Genomic DNA, 22,395 nt, shown 5'->3' with positions numbered 1-22,395 from the left:
AATAATAGTGAATGCGAAGTACTTCGCTTCGACATCAAAGTCAAAACGACAAAGTTTGTCAGAGCTGTGGTTCGCACTTTGGGCATCAAAGGAAGACCACAAGAATGAATGGAGAACTTAAATAGAAGTAATACTCTCACTATTCAATGTCAATGGGATACTATGACATGATGATGGATACGAACTTCATGACCATCCACCAGCACTAATAGTGGAGTTGGAGTGGTGATGGAAGTTCTGGAACAACTTTAATAATTTGTAAAATATTGGTCAAAGTCAAAGAGATAATATTGAACATTTCCAAATATGGTATGGATAGAATATTGACATTTAGGTATCTCCAGATAGCCAATGATCATACCTACCAAGGAATATTTGAGTGTGAAGATTATTTGTTAATGACATGTGATGGAAGGTCTTTGAAGTGTTGGCATGTCATTGCCACAGCCACAGCCACAGCAACAGCCACATGGTCGCCACCAAGTTCCAAAGTATCTAGAATACTATTATTATTTGTTGATGTTACAGATAGAATATTCTAAAGCAAATGAATGGACAATGTTTGGATTCGGGAGTTTCGTTCACGGACTTGAATGGACCGGACTGGCGCGGAATGATCGATCGGTCATATTGACAACTCCATCTCTATTTCCATTTTCCACTCTTTCCTGGATTGGATTGGATTGGATTGTTTGGCGGGTGAGAGTGAGTGGGTTGTACATGCTGGAGTTTAAATTGGGTGGATCGCTTGGCCGTCACTCCATCTTTGCTCATGATTTCCACCACCTACCTCCATATTGTGCCACCATTATTTTCATTCGCAAGCTGGCTAGCTGGCTGGCTTCCAGTTGGCAATCTCTCGCGCGACATAGTCTACATTGTATGGCGAGGTGTAGACATTTGGGAAATCATTGGATACCGTCATTACTTGAATAATCCATATTACTTCTCATCATACCTATGCTTGGTTTGATTGGAAACGTATAAATAGGAGTCTATTTCCAGTTGTCAATTAGTATTATTATTATTACTTCCAACAAAGTATACATACACATAATCCTTAATTACTTACTTTTTTAAACTTATAATTATTAACATATTTGAACAATGGTACGCACCAAGCATACGGCCCGTAAGAGTACTGGACTCAAACAACCAAGAAAGAGCATCTCTCTCAAGGGTCCAATTGAGTCGGCAACTGTTGGTGGTATGTTGAACTTCCAAAATGTTTGATTGATTGATCGTGACCATGTGTGTGGGTGGGATTGACAAGTGATGACCAAGTCCACTAACTAACTATTAATCTCCATTCTCCATTATCCAATCATAGGTGGTGGCATCAAGAAGACACATCGCTACAGGCCTGGTACTGTTGCGTTGCGTGAGATACGAAAGTACCAACGGAGCTCGGACCTGTTGATCAAGAAGTTGCCATTCCAACGTCTAGTGCGTGAGATTGCCCAAGAGTTCAAGACTGACCTTAGATTCCAATCATCCGTATCTATATCCACTATCATCTGCCACGTGTCATGTTGACCAACCTTTGGTCGTGCCATATACTAACTGTATCACTCCATCACACACCCGAATAGGCTATCGCAGCACTTCAAGAGGCATCAGAGTCGTACCTTGTGGGTCTGTTTGAAGGTATGTACTGTTGTCTCGCATGTTAACAACACCATAACTAACTAACTAATGTGTACACACTCCAACAGATACCAACCTGTGTGCCATTCATGCCAAGCGTGTCACGATCATGCCCAAGGACATGCAGTTGGCGCGTCGTATAAGGTGAGTAGCTCTAACTTGGTGAATGAGTGGATATAGAGATATTAACATCTTATATGTATACAGGGGTGAGAGAACTTGAACGAATGAACCAATCTGAATGGTCCATCCAACTTTAGGTCAAAGGACTGGTTGATCTTTTTTTTTTTTTTTTTTCTCTAACATTATTAAATTAAAACAACAATGAATGATAGATAGTTATCATTTTATCAAACTTATCAAGATGGTATTAGTTGGTGTATGTATGTTTAATCAATTATATTTTCTCTTCAAAAAAATGAATAGAGGAAGAAAGAAAGAATGAATTCGAATCCTCTTTGACCAAGGAAGTTCATCTTCAAATTTGAATTTAAATCGAAATAAAATCGTTCGTTGACACCCCCCTTGAATTGGACTTGTTCAAAGGACGTCCATCGCATGCAAGGTGGATCTGGATAAGGATCCAGACCCCCCACTGCCCACCCATCCAACACGTGACACCAATCCATCCAAGACCATCCTCAACACCAACAATGTCCACTAGTAGTACTGTTGATGATAATGATGATGGAGGCGATACATCCATTGTCGCGACAGATACATCACCAACAACAACGAGTAAATTAAATAATGATGACACTACTGAGAATGACAATACGCTACCATTCGCCAACTCTGATATCCCAGAGCCAACAGCACCATCTCCGGCACCTGTAAAGCGTGGCCGTGGACGACCTCGTAAATATCACCAGAGTTGATTGAACGAATGATTGATTGAATGGATGAGTTATTAATCATACGAATGAATGAATGAATGAATAGGCAAAGTACCAAGGACAGATAACAATGATGTAAATGGCAATGCAGTGGCAAGAGCAGCAACAACAGCACCAGCAGTAGTGGTGAAGAAGTCTATAACAAGGTCGTCTACAACTACAACGACACCTCAACAGGAATCACCTCAATTGGGACCATTGGGCAAGTCAATGTGTCCATTATGTAGGATGGTTGTTGATAAAGACAAGTTTGAAGAGCACTATAATCAAGAGTTGAAGAGGATGGAGACTGCCGATGCATCATCTCAATTGAATGATACACCTTTGGCTTCATCGATTGACTCATCTACGACGACCACGACACGTCGTACTAGACGTACTTCAACCATCAATGCATTGATCAAAAGTCAGCTTCAGATGTCTGGTGACGCGTCAAGTTATGATAATATACAACAATCATTGGGCAACATTAGAGCGAAGCGTGATAAGAGATCAGGATCACAACAGCATCAGGCCGCAGTCAGACATGACTCCATTCATTCATTCGTTCACAACAATAACAACCAAAGCACATCAGATGACGACGATGACGACAACCACAAAGACTCACAATCAGGAAACTCACAACGATGCTTTGTTTGTAGCACTGTTGTACAAGGCGACTTGACAACATTCAACCTACACCTAGACAAATGTTTGGAATCGCCTCAAGCCTCTTCGACATCATTGGCCACAGCCACGCCGCCAAAGAGAGGACGTGGTCGTCCACGCAAGAATGATCCTCTGTCCCAATCAATCAACAACAACACCAACAACATCAACAACACAAGTAACAGCAATAATACAAATAAGAGGAAGATTGACGAGTTGGAAGATGAGGACGACTTCTCAGATCTGCCGCCTGGCACCGAGGTCTATGAGTTTGCCGGTCAGACAAGGATTAGAACATGTACACTATTGGAGAATGGTTATGAGGGCATCTACACGCCACCCAGAGTGTCACAACAAGACGAAGATGGTGATCTCGACATCGAAGAAGATGACACCGTTCATTATGGCAATGTACAATACACCGAGGATGACCTGCCGCGTAACAAACAAGCATCATCAACATCAACAACAATCATGACCGATCAATCTCAACCTCAGCCTCAACCTTCAGCTACGAATCCAACATCAACATCAACATCATCTACCTCAACAACAACATCCACATCAACAACCAACAATAATGTAAATAGCAATAGTATAGTGATCGATGCACTTAAGGAAAGAATAAGGGAACAGGAGAAGATGCTTAGGGATACACCTTGTTGTCTGGTATGCATGGGTGTCTATCAGACACCATTAGTCAGTGTCAAGTGCTGGCATGTCCACTGCGAACAATGTTGGCTCAGTGCATTACAAGCCAAGAAGTGGTGTCCACAGTGCAACATCATCACAACGCCGAGCGACCTAAGGAAGATATATCTGTGACATAATAAACCATCAACCCTACCCTCGCCCTCACCCTTGCCCTCAACCCTCAACCCTCGGCCCCAAGTCAATTCTTTCATTCATGCATTCATTCTAACTTTGTAAAGAAAGAGATAGAGATAGAGATGGATAGATTGGTACAGTTGGTGTTTAGGAATAGAGTATTGTGTAGACTTGTATTGGAGCATGTAGGTATGATACATAGACAACGAATGTGCTCGTTTATGTTGTATGATGGAGTACATACTGAAGTGATATCAGTTATAAAGGGTAGAGAGTTATTGTATAATGGTAATCTTGTACAGATGTTACAATATCATGCTACTCAATACTTTTTTGAATCATTCAATAAGGTTGCCAACACCTATTCATCGAATGCCAACGTCAACACAAGTCTACTGGACGCTGCGATAAAGTACAACAACAAGTTAGTATTCAATCATTTATATAATAACTACACCAACTTCAATGTGTCGTCGACTTGGAGGGATGGTGTTCTTCACAAGAATGGATGTGTTGACATGTTCCTCGCCTGCCATACCAACAATGGCCGACGAGAAAACTGCCTCACGCTGCCTAACCTTGTGATCGCGATCGATCGTGGCACATCCAGTTCGTGCGACTGATTCACCAACTGAGTGGCGGACAACTCTGGATGAAGCAATGTACTTTACCCTCATTCAAGTATCCTGGCATTCAAGTTGACATGCTAGAACTCCTTAATATTGAGTTGGGAGTGCTATTTGGAATTCCCAACCTGTGTCGCGCTGTATTGGAGCATTGCATCATTTCAAACATGCCAAACAGCGTTCAATATATCCTTGACCACAAGCCACGATCAATGACCATGGATAAACAATCAATCTCCAAATGTATACTTTATTATATTCGATCTGGCATCCAACTAGATAACCTTCAAACATTCCTTCAGAAGTGTACTTTGTCGACTGAATGTGTATTCACCGATGGCGATCAAAATGACATTGAACTTGCAGTTAAACAGGCTGTTGAGAGTGGACATGTTCACATCATTCAACATCTGAACAATCATTCAAACATACTCCCATCAAAGGTACAACCAATTATCAATCGGTTGATGACATGTTTGACTCCACCCTCATCATCAGTACCATCAACATTACAATCGTTCGATATGATTGCCGTTTCAAAGTATTACTATCTGACACCTATTCGATCATTGTTGGCTGTCCTCGATCGGGGCGATGTCAACACTGGCCTGGCAATATTCGATCACTATCCAGAGGACTTTGGACTCGACTCAGTATTTTGGAAAGACATGGAATGCCATCATATTGCCTTCATTGCTGAGCATCGTCCAGACCACCCCCATCCATTGTCCATTAGAGACCTACACTCAATGGTCAAGTATGTATGTCGTGATGAGCTATCACCAGAGCATGCCTACATCTATCTCTTCAACTCGAGCGAGTGCCTGGAAGATGACGATATCAAGGTTTGTGAATATCGCTTGAAAACATTGGCGTGCTCAGCAGGGATCTCACTTCCTTTCATGAAGCTGGTGCATGAGCGTACTGGCATTGACTATGGATACCGAAGTTTGAGGAGAGCAATCAAGAAGGGATGTCTCGAGACCATCGCATTCCTCTTTGAACAGCCCACACTCCGACCTTATACCGATAGCAAAGGCAAAGGCAAACTGAACGATCTGAATCCGTCTCTACAAAAACTTGTGCAATCACACGCTGCAACGATAGATGCCATCGAATTGATTAGACTCCACAGACCATCACTATTCAACAACAATCCAAGCTCATTGGCGATATGTCGCTCAGCGCTGGACAACCCATCATCAGAGGTGACCAATCATGTAGTGTCAATATCTTGGGACTCGGTCAGATTACATAACCTCAATGATAATATACGAATATTCATTGATCGAGCATATGAATGTGACAAGTTTGGTGTACTCAAGTTAATGTTGTTAGATCAACAACAACAATCAAACAACAATATAATGATTTCAATGATGACACCAAAGATGGAGACATTGATAAAGATGGCAATGTACAATCGACATTTGACTTTGGAATGGTACCTCAACTCAATCCTACAATCACCATCCATCAATCTCAATAGTCAACGAATACTCCAACTCTTGCTAGACAAGGCACTGACAATGGGTAATATGCGAATCATTCAATTATGCAGCCAAATGATCCAAGCATACCAGCACCATCATCATCATCTCAAGATACGCTTGGGTAAGTTTTACCTTTACCCTAACCCTCACCCTCACCCTAAGGTCAACATATGATCAATCAATCATTCACTCGGTGTTCTCCAACATTGTACTCCGATCAATGATAATTGATCAGGTTGGCATCATTCACAGAGATTGTTTGGGCATTGCCAATGACAAACTTGTCAAAGGTCGAAAGTTATTGGACAATAATTCACATATTGATTACATTCGATATGGTGCCTATGATTGGTTCGTCAAATCATTCAACAACATATCATCGTCATATCCACTATACAACACCATGTTGCTCAAAGAGGCACTCAAACGATATGATAAACCCATTCTCCACGCACTCCTTACCAATCCATCAATGACACTTGTGGTTGATGAGTACTCATCGGCCATCACCAACTTTAACGACTTCAATGACAACCGATGGCAATGGACAGTAACACAACTCTATCAGATGTCAAACTATTCCATCCCCCGGTATGGCAATCATTGGTACATGTTCAGACATCCTGCACTGCTAGATCTGTTGCTCAAACTAATGGGTGATCATCAACAACCAATAGTATTTGACCGAGAGCCCTATAGATCTGAGTTGGAAAACTCATGGCTTCAATGTCATCATGATGTAGACTTGGCATTGGAGATGTTCAAGACGTTGCATATGAGGAAGTTGATCACACTTGTAGCAATAAGACGTGTGCTTAATGGCTTGATCACGTTCAGATCAATCACACCAATCATTAGATACATCATTGAGGAGGCATTACCCCAGGTAAAGAGTGATCAAGGTTTTCTTCGACACTGTTACCAGTCAGGCAATGCTCAGGTGATCAACTTCTTATCGCCAATAACCCAAGCAACACCTGGCGAGTTCATTGAAGCGATGAAGAGTGGACATCATGAGTTGGTCACCATTCTCTATGATCATGTGAAGGCTGTCATCAATCCAATCGATGTCCTTCCAAATGTGTTACGATATGGATATTTGGAAGTCGCCATCTTCATACTTGATGTCATGTCAAGGTCAGCACCACCAACTCCGCCATCACAGACCATATTTGTGATCAATGACATCAAACCAAGTATTATCTCACTTAACCTGATCAGACGACTACTGGAAAATCAACACTTGGCCAATAGCCTTGAGTTCAATTTTGGTCACATCATGTACCATGCTATCATGATGGGCGATCGAGCATTAATCGACCACCTGGAGACAAATCTAGAGGGCGACCCAAGAGTGACCACAAAGACAGACTACCAAGTTGCTTTGGGCGCTGCTGCCACAGTTGGCGATGTACAATCTGCCATGATGATAATGAGCAAGCAACGTCATCCATTCATTCCACTGGAATGGAAATCTCATACTCAGTTTGTCACGACCAGGGATGGGGAGAAAATCGAGGTAAGCGAGCCAAACCGACAAATGCCATGGAGAAGTATGGACCATGATGTAGGCTTGCTCATAGCAAGATACTACAAAGACAATGGATGGAGTATCTTGCTTTGCGATCTATATTCAATGATCAAAGGACTTGGTCAACGAGATGTCAAACTCACTGAGCAGGTGGTTATTGAGTTTATCGACACATTGTCAATTGACATTTCGGCGGTCAAGTTGGACAACGAGTCCAATTTACTCAACCCCTGCTTTGTGGCGCAATTACTGGCCCATAAACTTCCAACCAAGTCGCATAGGATTATCAAGCATGTATTGGCAATTGATCTACTTGGAGATTTGATTACAATGTATATGAGGCCAAGAGACATCCGAGAAGGAGCAATGGCAGCTATAGAACGTGGTGATATCGATACATTTGAATACCTCTTAGATCTCTATCCGGACTACGATTTATTGAAGTGTCTATATATCACACCAATCACAAACCAAGTGGTTTTGGAATACTTCCTGGACATGGGATACCTGGATAAATACATTGGTAGAACTGTCAGCAAGAACAATTATTATTTGATGACAGTGATGGACCATTCAATATTACTGGGATTTATTGATACTAATTGAATTTCTTAATAATCGATACTTTCATGGACAATACATTCCAACTCTAGGTCAATTTGAAGAGTTGGCCATTAATAACCATCATCAAGTATTACAATATCTTTTTGATCAACATCAATCAAGTAGTTCTTCAGATGAGAGTTTGACGACATACTATGTCCGATCCGCCAAGTTTGCAAGACATAGTGCATACGGTCCTGGTAACCTCAAAGTCATACAACTATGCGATAACTTCATTCAACAACATACCTAATCAACCTGGCGAGCCAATCATGATATCACGATCCAAAAATAAATCTACCCTACCCTTACCCTACCCTCGCCCTCAACCCTCGCCATCAACCCTCAACCCTTGACCTTACGAATTCAAACTCGTTCGTTATCTATTCAACTACTTTCAATCAAATAAATCATCAACAAACAAGGATTAATCGATGTCTATGTTGTTGAACTCAAGTAGTAGTCGTAGTAGATCACTGTTCAGTTCAATACTACCATGCTATTCATCAAACAAAAGCAGCATCAGTGTTGGATATAATAGTATTACTTCGATTTTAGGATCAAGTAGTAGTAGTAGTAGATCATTTAATCATGATGTACTACTCATGCAACACCAACATTCATTGATGGCACCATCTACTCCATTCACAATACTCAGACATTATTCATTCGCGAACAATTCAAATAGTCACAACAACAGGTCGACTTCGAGTCGCGGTACAAGTGGCAGTGGCGGTCGTACATCATCATCATTCAAACCAACAACTACAACAACAACAAGAACAACAGGTCATCGTGCAACAATCATAAATAGATCATCTTCTGCTACTGCTGGTGATGATGGCGCGAATGTATCATCAAGGGCAAGAGCATCGGGAGACAACAGAAGAGATAAGTTTGGTCGCAGCAGCAGTAATACATACACAAAGACTGGCACTGGCACTGGCAGTACAGGCTATAAGAGGAAGCCAACACTACATAGAGTATCAGGCGAGACAGGATTCAGAAGTCAGAACAAATATACAAAGCTATCACAACGAATGAAGACAGAGGCTTCGTCAGGCCGCGATATCAAACGCAAGGAGTATCAGTCGAACAAGGTGGTCGTCGACAAGCCCGACGAGGACGTGACGGTCATCCACTCAAAGTCAACATTTGTCGATGGTCTCAACCCTGAGCACGCCGGCTCAGGCTCAGCGTTCACGCGACTCGGTCTACACAGACAGCTGGTCGACGCGATGAAGACCGAGATGGACATATCCATCCCGTCCACCATCCAACAGCTGGCCATCCCCGAGATCTTGGCCAAGAAGAAGGACGTATTGTTCGTCTCTCAGACTGGTACGGGCAAGACCCTGACCTATCTGCTACCGATCGTCCAGCTGATTAAGCAGTCAGAGCTGGCTGAGAAGGAGCAGGATCCGGACAAGGAGCGTCTAGCCATGCGTCCACGTGTGGTCGTGCTGGTGCCGACCCGCGAGCTAGTCAAGCAGGTCACGGCGGTGGCCAAGCAGTTGTCGCACGGCTACAAGTTCTCGTGCATTGGTATCTCGGGTGGCGGTGGAGGCGACCTCAGCAAACAGATCAAGAGTTACAGAGAACGTCCATACGATGTGCTGGTCTCGACACCTGGCATCCTTATTCAAATGATCGAGAACAATAACCTATTCTTTGGCATGTTGGAGTATTTGGTCGTGGACGAAGCGGACTCGATGTTCACCAATGGCAAAGGATTCGATGAGGACATGAAGAAGATCCTCGCACCAATAGAGTATCGACTAAAGAACAAGTCTGTGCCCAACTACAAGACTGTGCGAGCAGTGTGCTGTAGTGCAACCCTCACCGAACAGCTCATGGCCTCAATCAAGGCATTGTTTCCTGTATGCTTTCACATCATCATTCAATCGCTCAATCATTCGTTCACTCTGGAACTATTCCATCACTCAATCAATCACATTCGATCACTCATTCATCACCTGCATTCCAAGACATACTAACTCAATCAATCAATGACAATAGGACATCACCAAAGTATCAACACCTTATATACACAAGTCACTCAACACTCTGGAACAACAGTTTATTAGTGTAAAGACTGGCGATAAGCATGAGGCATTGTTGAGAGCAGTGCAGCCAAGTGGAAGCAAGAAGATATTGGTGTTCTGCAACACACCAGACTCGTGTAGGTCGACCGAATACTTCCTCACCGAGAATGGATACTCGGCCACATCACTGCACGGCCTGATCCCCAACAAGATACGTGCGATCAACTGGAGGAACTTCACCGAGGGCGATGCCAAGATCCTCGTGTGCACCGACATTGCCTCGCGAGGCATCGACAACAAGATGGTGGACCACGTCGTCCTGTTTGACTTCCCCTCCAACCCCATCGACTACCTGCATCGCATTGGCAGGACAGCGCGCGCCGGACAGCGTGGCACCGTCACCTGCATCATCGCCAAGAGAGATCAAGTGTTGGCCAATGCCATCCAAGAGGCGCTGCGTCGTGGCGACAGTCTGGAATCACTCTCATCCCAAAAGAGATTGAACGTTCAGCTGAAACAGAGGCAGCATCAACAGAGGCAGCAGCTGAAGCAGCAACATAAGTGATAAAGGTGGATATGCTATCGATCAATCAATCATCAAACTCGCAGTCGTTTATTACCTTCCTTGATGATCTTTGTTGGTTTCAGCTCGATTGCTGGTGCAGCAGCCTGCGATAACGACGACCCTGCGAAGGGATATTCAATCTTTTGTGTGCTCTTCCATGTTTCCACGCCCATCTGAACAAGTGACTCGATAAGTTTGTTGGGCTTTGACGTCTTGTCCTCCTTGATAGCGATCCCCAATGCAGACTTGAGTGAGAGAGCGGCGTTGATTTCAATTGTGAATGAGTTGGGCATCAAGACGTAGGGGATGTTGCGCATGCTCGCCATGAATGGTAGGTGATCGATCATTAGATTGCCAGCGGCATTGTTTGACGGCAGACAAATGATCAACAGACGAAGTGTTGGACGAACACTCTCATCCTTCTCCATTGCCTTTGTAATAGCATTGACACCAGTTATAATTAAATGATCGACTGATTGATCAGATATGACCAACTCCTCATCCAACTCGCTCATCTTTCGTTTCTTATCAACCAACAAAGTAGTCATTATCGTCCTATTATCATCGATTGTTGATTGTATTGACTTCATCTGTTTAGCAATGTCCTCATCTCCATCTCCATCTCCATTCGTCTGTTGTTGTTGCTTGTTCAACTTCTTTTGAGTTGACTCTAACTTCTTTAGTTGTATCTTGTTTCCACGTAGTTGATACTGATTCTTGTAAATGTCATATTGTAGCTTTGATGATAACTCTCGTTTCTTTTGTTTCCTCTCTCTATCACTAGCATATAAATCTGTCAACTGTTGTACAATCTTCTTTGCCTCTATATCTCCAATGGGTACTCTAAATCGTTGATTGCTCGTTAGTCTAACGTTGACGCGTGGTGATGTGAATGACTTACAACACATCTGTTGTCTTTGGATAAGGTGATGCTATTGTATCTTTGAAGGATACTGTAGTCCTCTTCCTTATTACTGTTTGAGGCTTATCCTTATTATTATTATTATTCTTTGTTGCTGTTGACATTGTTGGTCATCGGTTGATTGAATGAATGAATGACTTGATCATGTCCTAAAAGGGAAATCTTTTGGTGAACCACATCGTTTCAATTTATTGGACATTCCAAAGTGACCAATAACGAATAGCTTCCAGACTCTGACTCCTTTTCATTTAATACAGTTAACTTTATTGATATGATTAATCAGCATGGTCTATCCCAATCAATCACTTGAATAACTTCTTTGCGAATGATTGTTTCCTTTTGTCCACCGATGATGAGGAGGTGGAGGAAGAGGTGTTGTCCCACCATAGTGTTCCTTCCAAACATATCATATCAACTGGATATAACTTGAATTGTGTCGATTCTATATAACGTATGATCTCAATAACTTGTTGACTTCTTAGATTCAAACGTTCAATCTCAGCCAGGCTAAACCATTTTGATTGTAATGAATGATGATCAGGTTGTGTCTTTGGTGTTGGCCATTCATCCAATTGTTGTTCCTGTTTGATCAATGGTGTTGCCAAGTAATATACCAACATTCTACTTGGATACAATCCAAACTGTGGAGAATGGCATACCTTGATTATACCATCAAGTTTGACCTCTACACCTGATTCTGAATGATGGAGTAAGTGAGTGATGGAGATTGAATGTATGATTGATTGAATGAGTTACCTTCTATTGTCTCCCTAAGTGCAGCTTTATCAAAGGATTCACCAATCTCCACACGACCAGCAGGTGTGAACCATTGTCTGTTGGTCTCTTCAACAAGCAAGTACTTATCTCGATATTTAACAAATACCAAGCTTACATTGACTACAACAGATTGTACTGGTTTAGTAGGATGATGAGGTTGTTCACTAGATTCCTCTTTGGAAGATGTATTTGATGTTGTGGAAGACATAATAATAAAAATTAAAGATGATCATATGGTTCGTTTGGAACCTTCATCACCCACTTCATCAATAATCCAACACCACTACGATAAGTTGGGCTGTGTGTAGTTTGTGGTTGTGGTAGAGTGGGTTTTTAGGTGTTTTTTGATCATGTTCGTGATCAATGGGAGTGCACTGGGCTCACACCATCAATCACATTTTGGTAATGGAACAGAGAACAAATAATACATACAAACACAAACACAACAAACAATAAAATATACATATATATATATATATATATATATAACAAATAAAAGATGGTCAAGGTACTGATAGACTACTCTCGACTGAAGATGATTGAATACTATAGTTATATCAACTACGATTCAAAGACATTGGTATGTTCAGTGCCCAACTCAATCAATCACACTTAATCAACCATGTCACTTACATCAGTGATCCACTCAAACAAAACAAAAGCATTGGAACCTTAAGGACCATCCACCAAAGTTGGACAATCTGCGATTATACTTCTTGTTTTTGGCGATGTTCATGCCAACGGTGATCATGCTGATCTTTCTCCACATTTGCAAAGACATCTGGGCATCAATCGGTCTATTCCATCTCTCCTGTATAAGCTTCTCCTGTATCTATATGTTCCATTATCAAGTCAAACATCACGACGAACACAATCTGTCGTCGAGGCATCCCATCAACACCAACAGCAATATCAACGGCACACTATACAACAGTTATGAACACAGTCGTGGAAGCAGGGACAGTCTGAGTTCAAGTAGCAACGAATCATATGTCATTCAACATCAACATCATCAACAGCAGCATCAAGAGTATCATGTCATACATGATATCATGCCAGACATTGACCAACTGCCGCACAGTATAAATGGCAATTCAGGTCGACAACCAGAGACACAAGAGGATCATGCACCAAATCAGGAAGTGGAGCTATTGATTCCAAAGGATGTATATAATTATAGAGGACTGCCCTGGTACACATTAGTCAAGTTATCACTCTCATCGAGGATGCAATATGTATTTGGCATCCTTCTATTCGTGTTTAGTGTAGGACTTGGTCTAGCATTATACTATGCACTGGCAAATGTAAGTATAATCATAATCAATCACTTGTACATCACTGGAATCATTCAATGGAATCATTCCTTCAATCAATCATTCATTGGAACTATTCCAACCTTACTCACTCATTCAACCATTCAATCAATCAAGATTATACCAAATGTTGCACAAAAGATAGAGTCATATGGATTGCTAAAGTATCATGTGCCACTGTTTGTATTCTTTGTTTACTTCACCCTGGTCAATCCATTCGTTGAAGAATGGTTCTGGCGAATGTTCCTTGTCAATACCTTTGGCTCATCATTTATCCATCGTGCAATAATCACATTCTTTTACATGGCCTATCACTTTGTAAGTATCCATCCATTAATCAATCCATCCATTCATTCATCCATTCTGACACCATTCAATCAACAACTTTAGTTTGTACTCATAGTATTCTTCAATATCTGGGTATCTTTTCTGTTCTGTTTCGTTATATTCATGGGTGGAGCATTGTTTAATGTGCTGGTACAATGCTTTGGACCAATGGTTGGTGTGCTTGGTCACATGGCAGCTGACCTACTAATCATGTTCATCATGTCCAACATGTATTATCACTGGTTCCCAATTTATGGTGGACTGTCACCTTTATAAATATAATCAATCAAACAAACAAACAAAGTAATGAATGATTCGATCAAACAGTTAGTGGATTTATAGAATTTCTTCCTCCATGGTATGCTTGTAATACAAGTAGACATTGAATTGTGCTCTGCTGGCAATGTCGAGGAACTTGTCACGTCCCCATGCACGAATGAATCGACTGGTGGCCTTCCTTCCATATCTCCATGGCACTTGCTTGGCCAGTGCATTGTTGCAGAGGTAAACAGTTGGGTTACCATTGTCATCCACAGTCAAACGGACCGAGGACAACACGATGATCAACTTCTCTTGAGCGAATGGCACCTCTGTCTCCAAGTTCTTCTTGCACCACTGACTGACGACATCCCTAAAGTATGGACTGCCCGAATGTGGGATGGACACAGAGAACGACGACAAGTCGGTGGACTTGAGTCCGCTTGAGATTCGCGCAGAGAAGTACAGGTCAGTCTCCATCTTCCTCATCACGACCTGGTAGCGCTCCTTGACCTGGCGGTGAATCTCGTCAAGACAGCGCACTGGGTCGGCAGAGGTGTCGGTGAACAGTCCTGCATCGGCGGCAGCGTTGGCCACCTTGTTGGTGCGGTACATTACACCCTGACAGATCATGGCACGAATCTTCTGGATGGTGAGTTCCAAAGAGTCCTTGTTGTTGGGTTGGTAGTATGACTGTACAGTGGCCATGTAGTTGCCAATGCTGATGGTTGGCGCAGAGTCACTCTGATGTCTGGCGCCATTCTTAATGGTCTCAATCCAATCATCTGGTGCAACACCAAAGCATGAGTCCAAGTACTTGAATGCATCGTAGGATGCCTCCTCGTTCGAGGTCTGCTGCTGGGATGGTCCATCAAGGATACTTCTCCAGTGGAATACAAACTGCAAACAATGCTGCAATGAGCTCACTGTTGGATAGCCTCTGTTCTCCATCAGATTGGACATCTTGATCAAAGACTCCATGTTGAATAGAGCAAAATCATGGAAGTTATCCTTGAATGACTCAGGGCTCAACTTCTGAACGTCAAAGTACTGTACAATGTGATCAGTGTCTGCTGACCATTCAACAGGGTAGGACTTGTAATTCTAATATTTGTTCAATGTTAGTACATGTAATTTTAATGATCACTCATCTTCAATCAGGTTATACATACAGAGATGGTATCAAACACCTTGGCAACCACTTGGTCTCTATCTACAGTTTGCTCTGTTGACTCTTGGACCTCGACAACTGATTGAGTTGGAGTTGGAGTTGGAGTTGGAGCTGGGGTAGGGGTTGAAGTTGACTCATCACCAATCTCCAACATTGAAACAATCGGTTTTGATCCACTCTGAGATGGAACATGCTTGCCAAATAGGATATCAGAGACATAACCATCAATCTCTGGCTGCACTCTCTCCTTGAAGAATGTGAAGCAAGATCTACGAATGGATGACTCCAACAACACCTCCCATATCTTGGTCCAGCTGAATGTATCTCCGAAAGTCTTGACGTCTGATTGATTGATTGAGAGAGTGAGTAAACGATCATGTGATTGGGTGAACGTGAGTTGTACTTACCATCGGGAGTGAGTACCATCAAGTATCCAATGAGCACAAAGATGTTCTTTGGCTGCTCAGCGATGGCGTAGAGTGGGCGTGTGAGGACGGTGAGGAGTTGCTTCTTGATATGCTCGATGAACTTGAACTGGAGGGCAATCTCGCGACATGTACGAATGAATTGGATGACCAGGTGCAGCTGACGCTCTCCAATCTCCTTGGACACCATGTGACCCAAGAGCAAGAACACAGCATTGATCTGATCCCAAGAGTATGCCATGGGATCCAATGTGACAAAGTATGCAATGATATTCTTTGAGTTGGAATTGAGCTGACTTCCAATGCTCGGCATGCAGATAGAGTGGCATCCAAGAGTTGATTGGTTCACGACCACGACCCTTGACTGGCGGCCGACACCTTGTCGCGTCCAACCTCAAAACCTCCAGTTGTCTTGTCCTGGCCAACTGAATGAATGGACAATGCAATGGCATCCTCGATTGATGACTTGCCGAGGAATGTGGTGGAGAAATCAATGATTCGCACTTGAGTGGGGTCGTCGATCACGGTCTCTGGACGCTGGATGGAGAGACCAAAGCCCAAGATGTCTTTCTCCTCAGCCAACTCGATCCAATTGCAAAGAGAGAGTGTGCATGAGAACAGGTTCTTGGACTTCTCCAACAGGTCCAACTGCTTGGCATCCTTGATCGCGTCAAAGTAGTCGAGGTCGACCTCGACTTGCTTGAGTTGAGTGGCGTCCTTCATCATGGCTGCGGCGTTTCTGGCGATCTTGAACGTGGCACGGCGCTGTCGTCCCTCATTCTTGAACATGAACTGGTAGGTGATGTCGGCCATTCTCGCCGATGTCTTGGTGGTCCACTCACTCTTGAACCATGTGTTGATTAACTCGAGCAACTGACTTGTCTGCTTGAGGCATGATACCTTGAGCTCAGTGATCTCGCCACGAGCCTGCTTGCCAAAGCTAAAGATAACAGTGTTGTCCACCTCATTGAGGCCCGATTGAATGGCGAGGATCTCGCGACGGTAAACCTCCTTTGTCTCCTCATTGGGTGTGTTGTCCTTGCCATGAGTTGATACACGTGAGAACAGATTGTTGAGCTTGACCTGCAGTCTCTGCAACTTGTACTGGGTCAACAGCTCATTGGACAACTTCTTGAGGATGGGTGTGATAGAGGTGGTGTGCAGTGCTGGCGAGTCGTCCATCTGGACGGTGAGAGCGTAGTGTGAGGGCATCACCAGGTCTGTGGCCAGGGGCATCCTGGCCACGGCAAAGGTGATGTCGTACTCGCCGTCATTGTCAAAGACCAGTGTTGTCTTGATTGAGTTGGTGCCACTCTCGACAAAGACCAGGCCGCTGTCGGGCGACCAGGAGATGACGGCGGGCACAGTCTTGCCTGTCGTGAGGATGAAGCTAAAGATGAAGTTGAGCTTCTCGTGAAGTGCGTGTGGGCCATCACCTGGCTCGGCATACTGATAGATGCCCTCCTTGTTACCCAACAACTTCCTGATGCCATCCAGATCTTGGAATCGCGAGTTCTCAGTGAAGCCCATGGTGTGTACAGTGATCTCGGCATTGGTGATGGACTTGATCAGTGCGCGCAAGTTTGCAAACTCCTTCTTGTGATCGCGGTTTGTGGTATGTGCGCCATCAGTGAGCAACACCATCGAGACGTCGGTGCGTGGGTCGTAGAACAAGTCGCTGCGGAACTCAGTGTTCTTCTTGAAGTGAGTGCGCAAGAGGTCGCCAGCCAAGCCAAACAATGAGGCGAAGCATGTCTTGCCATTGGCGCGCTCTTCCATGATCAGCTGCTTGTAGTTCTCTGGTGTCCAGGCCATGCGATAGGCCGTGTCATTGAAGAAGATGACTTCCAACACAATGTCGGCAGTCTGATTGAATACGATTGTGAACAGTGTCTGCAGGATGCATTGCACCTGGTTCCAAACATGATACATCGATCCACTCTTATCGACCATTACAACAATCATATGCTTCCTTCCCGCTGAGCCTGGAACAGTCAATCGACTCTCATCAACAGCCCTTGGCAATGCCAATTCCAATCTCAAATGGCCATCAGCCACCTGTACATTTGGTAAATCTGACAAAGTCAATGAAGTGCTCTCGAATGACACCTTGGTTGAAGTGGCATTAGAAGTGGTAGCAGTAGTGGTAGTAGTATTTTCTGTGTCTGGTGGTGGAGTATCCATCCTTTGTTATGTTATATTATGTGTTTGTTGATGTGTTTGTGTCAACTATCTAAATAGTAGTAATATATATTAGTATGAGTATATGTATTATGTATCTCTTTCATCAATAATGATAATAAGGCGAATTGAATGAATGAATGAAAGTATTGACGTCATCCAATAAATATTGATTCAATCAAATAAAGATTCAGATCGAGTCTCAAGTTGGAAAAAGACACTCAACCCCCTTCGATCTGAATGATTTCCAGAATAATTGGGGTTTTTAGTAAGAGTGACGGGAGTTCTGTTTAGGGGGGTGCTACCATTAATCTTCTGGCGACGGAAACAGTTGCCGCTTCATTGGCCGCATTAATTTTAAAATCCAACCTCTGGCAACAATAAACATTCACTCATATATGTTAATTAATGTTTATGTTTAGTCGAGCCTCCTCTTCTTCTTGGCTTGTTGAGCTTTGCCTTTGACGAATGAACTTGAACCGCCACTGATAGAGTTGATGTCTTTCTCAAAGTCTGTACTTCTGATTTGTTTGTTGAGTGGTCCTTTGGAGCCAGACTTGTTCTTCTTGGCATCCTTCTTGCTTTGTTTCTTGTCCATCTTGAGCTTCTCTTGTTCAGTGGGTCCTGTGTATATACCAACGCGACGTAATGCCTCGATCTTCTTGGTGGCCTTGCCCGATGCCTTCTGGCTGTTCTGCATGCGTCTAAACTCCTTGTCCACCAGCTCCTTGTCGACGGGCTTCTTTGGTCGCTTGCCATTGATGCTAGCCAGCACATCATCGTCGCCGTCGTCGTCGCTGCCCTGCTGCTCCTCGGCCATCTCGCGGGCCAGCTCCTCGCGATGCATCTTGCTTCTTCTCTTTCTTCTTGATAGTCCTGCGTAGGGATCGCGTGCCTCCTTCTTCTTGTTGACAGCCTCCTCCTTGGCGGCCTTGGCCTCGGCCAGAGTCTTGGGGTCGAGTATGCCGGCCTCGATCTTCCAAGCCTCCTTGGCCTTGGCCTGGTCGGACTTGGAGATGAACCACTGCTTGTCCAGGTCCATGGGGTTGACGGGTGCGCCCTTCTTCTCGTTGAGCAGCTTCTCGGCCTTTGCCAGCTCTTTCTCAGCCTTGCGCAGATCCATCTCCTTGAGCTCCTCCTTGATGATCGACTTGATGTCCTCGGCAAACTCATCAATGCGGTTGCGCCAATACTTGACACTCTCTTGCGACACTGTTCTGCTCTTTGCCTTTGCCTTGGCGCGCGAAACGATCTCCTTTAGAATCTTGCGGTCGCCGTCAGTGACAAATGAACACGCGCGGCCCTCATTTCCTGCACGCGCCGTTCTACCAACTCTGTGAATGTACTGTGCCAGGTTGCGCGGGATGTTGTAGTTGATCACCACCTTGACTCCAAGCACGTCGAGTCCACGCGCAGCCACATCCGACGCCAACAAGAAATTGACCTTGCCATCACGGAACTGCTGAAGGGATTCGAAACGCTGCTCCTGCGACAGGTCGCCGTGCAGCTCGGCCGCCGACAGGCCAGCCAGACCAAATATGATTCGCATGCGATGCACCTCCTTCTTGCTCTTGAAGAACACGATCGTGCCACCATTGTTGAAGACACGTGTTGCCAGCGACAGGAGCAACGCGGGACGGTCGCCCAGCGCCTGTGGCTTGATCTTGACAAACTCTTGCTCGAGCGTTGAGGCCACCTGGTAGAGCGCATCGACGGCCACACGGATGGGTGCGTTGAGTGACAACTTGCCCAGCTGCTTGACCTCGTCTGAGAGAGTGGCCGAGAACAGCATCGTCTGTCTGGCGCTTGGACAGCTGTCCACAATCTTCTCCAACTCGTCCTTGAAACCCATGTCCAGCAGACGATCGGCCTCGTCCAGCACCAGGATCTCCAGGTCGTCCAGACCCACGTCGTAGGCATTCAGCAGATGGTCGATCAGACGACCGGGAGTGGCAATGACGACGTCGGGGCGCTTGCGCAGCTCGACCTCTTGCACCTTGTTGCTGAGACCTCCCACGACGAGGCACGATGTGATGTTGGAGTACTTGGCCAGGTTGCCCAGCACGGACTGGCATTGAAGTGCCAGCTCACGCGTTGGCAGCAGGACCAGCACACGGATGGCGCGATGCTCAACGTCGCGATATAGTAGTCTCTCGAGGATTGGCAATAGGAATGCGGCAGTCTTACCTGAGCCTGTGGTGGCACTGGCCAGAATGTCCTTGCCGTTGAGTGCCAGTGGGATTGTCTTGGCCTGGATTGGTGTTGGCATCGAGAAGCCAAGATCAGCAATGGCCTTTTGAAGTGGTCTTGATAAATGCAACTCATCAAACGTTGGCAACTCCTCTTCTATCTCTTGTTTTCTTCGTCTATTCGATTGTAGAGTCTTGAAACTATCATTCTTCTTCTTCTCATCTGTTGTTATTGTATCTTCTTCCTCATCGTCCTCATTTGGGGCTTCATCATTTTCCTCATCTTCATCCTCATCATCATCATCCTCTTCTTCACCATCTTCATTCTTCTTCTTCTTATTCTCCAACTTGTTAAACTTCTTTGCATTCAATCTTTGTTGAATCTTATCCTGTATCGATGTTTGATTCTACATTGATGAAGTCGAATGATTGAACGAGTGAGTGATCGATGTGTCGCGAGAGTCATTAATTGAAGATACACATACTGAACCGGATGCAATAGTCTGTTTCTTCATCAACTCAATCGTTGGTTGAAAGTTCCATGGTAGTGCAACCTTGTTATCATCCTCAAACTAGATTGATTGATTGATTCATTGATTGAATGAGTGAGTGAATGAGACTTTGTGTCTAACTCGGGGGGCTTAAACATACTTTGAACTCAGCAGTCTTATCTAGAACATCATCGTCAACTGTTGCCATTTGCTCGTCATCGTCTTCGAGACACTCGCCTTCGACATCCTCAAATAACTCTTCATTCTCATCGTCGTCCAATGTTCTGACAAAGTCATCATCAGACTTTCTCTTCTTTCCTCCTCCGTTACTAATATCCATGTTATATATATATTATATGATATTACACAACTATCAAGTATGATTATGAATGGAATGAAGAATGAAACACGAGTCGTTTTGATTAATTAATTTGTTTTGATTTATTTGTTTATTTACATGTTGTGTGTGAGTGAAAAACGAACGAAGGAGTGTTAGAGAGCACCACAACGTTACGTGTTGGTCAATTTATGGGGTGATGATCTTGACTTTAGGCAGTCGTTGGGATGGCGGGTGGAGATGGAGGGGCTGGTGAGGAGCCTGCAGAGGTCGTCGAAACAGCTATGGGTGTTGTTGTGGTTGAGCCAGATGTGGTAGTAGTGGCCGCGGGTGCAGCTGGCGATGAAGAGGTTGTAATTGGTTGTGTCGGCTGGGATGAAGCGGATGGAGTGGCAGCTGGAGCTGGAACTGATGAGGCTGGTGATGCTGGAGCTGATGGGGCGGCTGGAGTTGATGATGCTGGTGGGGCGGGAGCCGGACTAGCTGAGGCTGGGGTGGCAGCTGGAGCTGGAGCAGATGAGGCTGGAGTGGCAGCCGGTGCTGATGGAGTTGAAGATGCGGGGGTGGCAGCTGGAGCTGGGCTAGCTGAGGCTGGAGTGGCAGCTGGAGCTGGGCTAGCTGAGGCTGACGTGGCAGCTGGAGCGGATGAGGTTGGAGTAGCTGCTGGGGAGGCAACTGGGGCAGATGATGCCGAGGTTGCAGCTGGTGCTGATGGAGTTGATGGACTGGACGATGCTGGTGTCGATGCTGGAGCTGGAGCTGTTGATGCTGGTGTGGCAGCTGGAACTGGGCTAGCTGAGGCCGGTGTGGCAGCTGGAGCTGGACTGGCAGATGCTGGTGTTGCAGCTGGAGCTGGGCTAGCTGAGGCTGGTGTTGCAGCTGGGGCTGGACTGGCAGATGCTGGTGTTGCCGCTGGAGCTGGGCTAGCTGAGGCTGGAGTGGCAGCTGGAGCTGGGCTAGCTGAGGCTGGAGTGGCAGCTGGAGCTGGGCTAGTTGAGGCSGGKGTGGCAGCTGGAGCTGGGCTAGCTGAWGCTGGTGTTGCAGCTGGKGCTGGACTGGCAGAKGCTGGTGTTGCMGCTGGAGCTGGACTGGCAGATGCTGGTGTTGCAGCTGGACTCG

At 44.7% G+C, this 22,395-nt stretch overlaps 8 protein-coding genes across 8 annotated transcripts; 4 read left to right on the top strand and 4 right to left on the bottom strand.

Moving 5' to 3' along the window:
* Positions 1–1,107: 1,107 nt before the first annotated feature.
* Positions 1,108–1,870, top strand: SAMD00019534_015830 (hypothetical protein; the record flags this gene model as incomplete). Its single annotated transcript, XM_012902174.1, has 5 exons — positions 1,108–1,207; positions 1,331–1,497; positions 1,593–1,647; positions 1,716–1,791; positions 1,855–1,870. 5 exons carry the CDS (start codon positions 1,108–1,110, stop codon positions 1,868–1,870), a joined length of 414 nt encoding a protein of 137 aa, XP_012757628.1.
* Positions 1,871–2,300: 430 nt separating this feature from the next.
* SAMD00019534_015820 (hypothetical protein) lies at positions 2,301–4,019 on the top strand (the record flags this gene model as incomplete). The annotated part of the gene is made up of 2 exons (XM_012902173.1): positions 2,301–2,505; positions 2,590–4,019. 2 exons carry the CDS (start codon positions 2,301–2,303, stop codon positions 4,017–4,019), a joined length of 1,635 nt encoding a protein of 544 aa, XP_012757627.1.
* Positions 4,020–5,115: 1,096 nt separating this feature from the next.
* On the top strand, positions 5,116–10,885 carry SAMD00019534_015810 (hypothetical protein; the record flags this gene model as incomplete). Its single annotated transcript, XM_012902172.1, has 5 exons — positions 5,116–6,065; positions 6,138–6,262; positions 6,396–8,004; positions 9,090–10,155; positions 10,295–10,885. 5 exons carry the CDS (start codon positions 5,116–5,118, stop codon positions 10,883–10,885), a joined length of 4,341 nt encoding a protein of 1,446 aa, XP_012757626.1.
* A 32-nt stretch (positions 10,886–10,917) lies between these two features.
* SAMD00019534_015800 (hypothetical protein) lies at positions 10,918–11,793 on the bottom strand (the record flags this gene model as incomplete). Its single annotated transcript, XM_012902171.1, has 1 exon — positions 10,918–11,793. One exon carries the CDS (start codon positions 11,791–11,793, stop codon positions 10,918–10,920), a length of 876 nt encoding a protein of 291 aa, XP_012757625.1.
* A 1,290-nt stretch (positions 11,794–13,083) lies between these two features.
* SAMD00019534_015790 (hypothetical protein) lies at positions 13,084–14,500 on the top strand (the record flags this gene model as incomplete). The annotated part of the gene is made up of 4 exons (XM_012902170.1): positions 13,084–13,164; positions 13,247–13,888; positions 14,015–14,215; positions 14,288–14,500. The coding sequence occupies 4 exons, from the start codon at positions 13,084–13,086 to the stop codon at positions 14,498–14,500; spliced, it is 1,137 nt and encodes a 378-aa protein (XP_012757624.1).
* Positions 14,501–14,560: 60 nt separating this feature from the next.
* SAMD00019534_015780 (hypothetical protein) lies at positions 14,561–16,391 on the bottom strand (the record flags this gene model as incomplete). Its single annotated transcript, XM_012902169.1, has 3 exons — positions 14,561–15,586; positions 15,655–15,995; positions 16,061–16,391. 3 exons carry the CDS (start codon positions 16,389–16,391, stop codon positions 14,561–14,563), a joined length of 1,698 nt encoding a protein of 565 aa, XP_012757623.1.
* A 32-nt stretch (positions 16,392–16,423) lies between these two features.
* On the bottom strand, positions 16,424–18,262 carry SAMD00019534_015770 (hypothetical protein; the record flags this gene model as incomplete). Its single annotated transcript, XM_012902168.1, has 1 exon — positions 16,424–18,262. One exon carries the CDS (start codon positions 18,260–18,262, stop codon positions 16,424–16,426), a length of 1,839 nt encoding a protein of 612 aa, XP_012757622.1.
* A 415-nt stretch (positions 18,263–18,677) lies between these two features.
* Positions 18,678–21,279, bottom strand: SAMD00019534_015760 (hypothetical protein; the record flags this gene model as incomplete). Its single annotated transcript, XM_012902167.1, has 3 exons — positions 18,678–20,855; positions 20,934–21,020; positions 21,100–21,279. The coding sequence occupies 3 exons, from the start codon at positions 21,277–21,279 to the stop codon at positions 18,678–18,680; spliced, it is 2,445 nt and encodes an 814-aa protein (XP_012757621.1).
* Between the last annotated feature and the right edge of the window lie 1,116 nt (positions 21,280–22,395).

This window comes from Acytostelium subglobosum (genome assembly GCF_000787575.1).
Source record: "Acytostelium subglobosum LB1 DNA, scaffold: scaffold3, whole genome shotgun sequence".
In the NCBI taxonomy this organism is placed as follows: Eukaryota; Evosea; class Eumycetozoa; order Acytosteliales; family Acytosteliaceae; genus Acytostelium; species Acytostelium subglobosum.
Note: the sequence above shows the minus strand (reverse complement) of the source record. Positions and strands in the feature narration are given on the sequence as shown.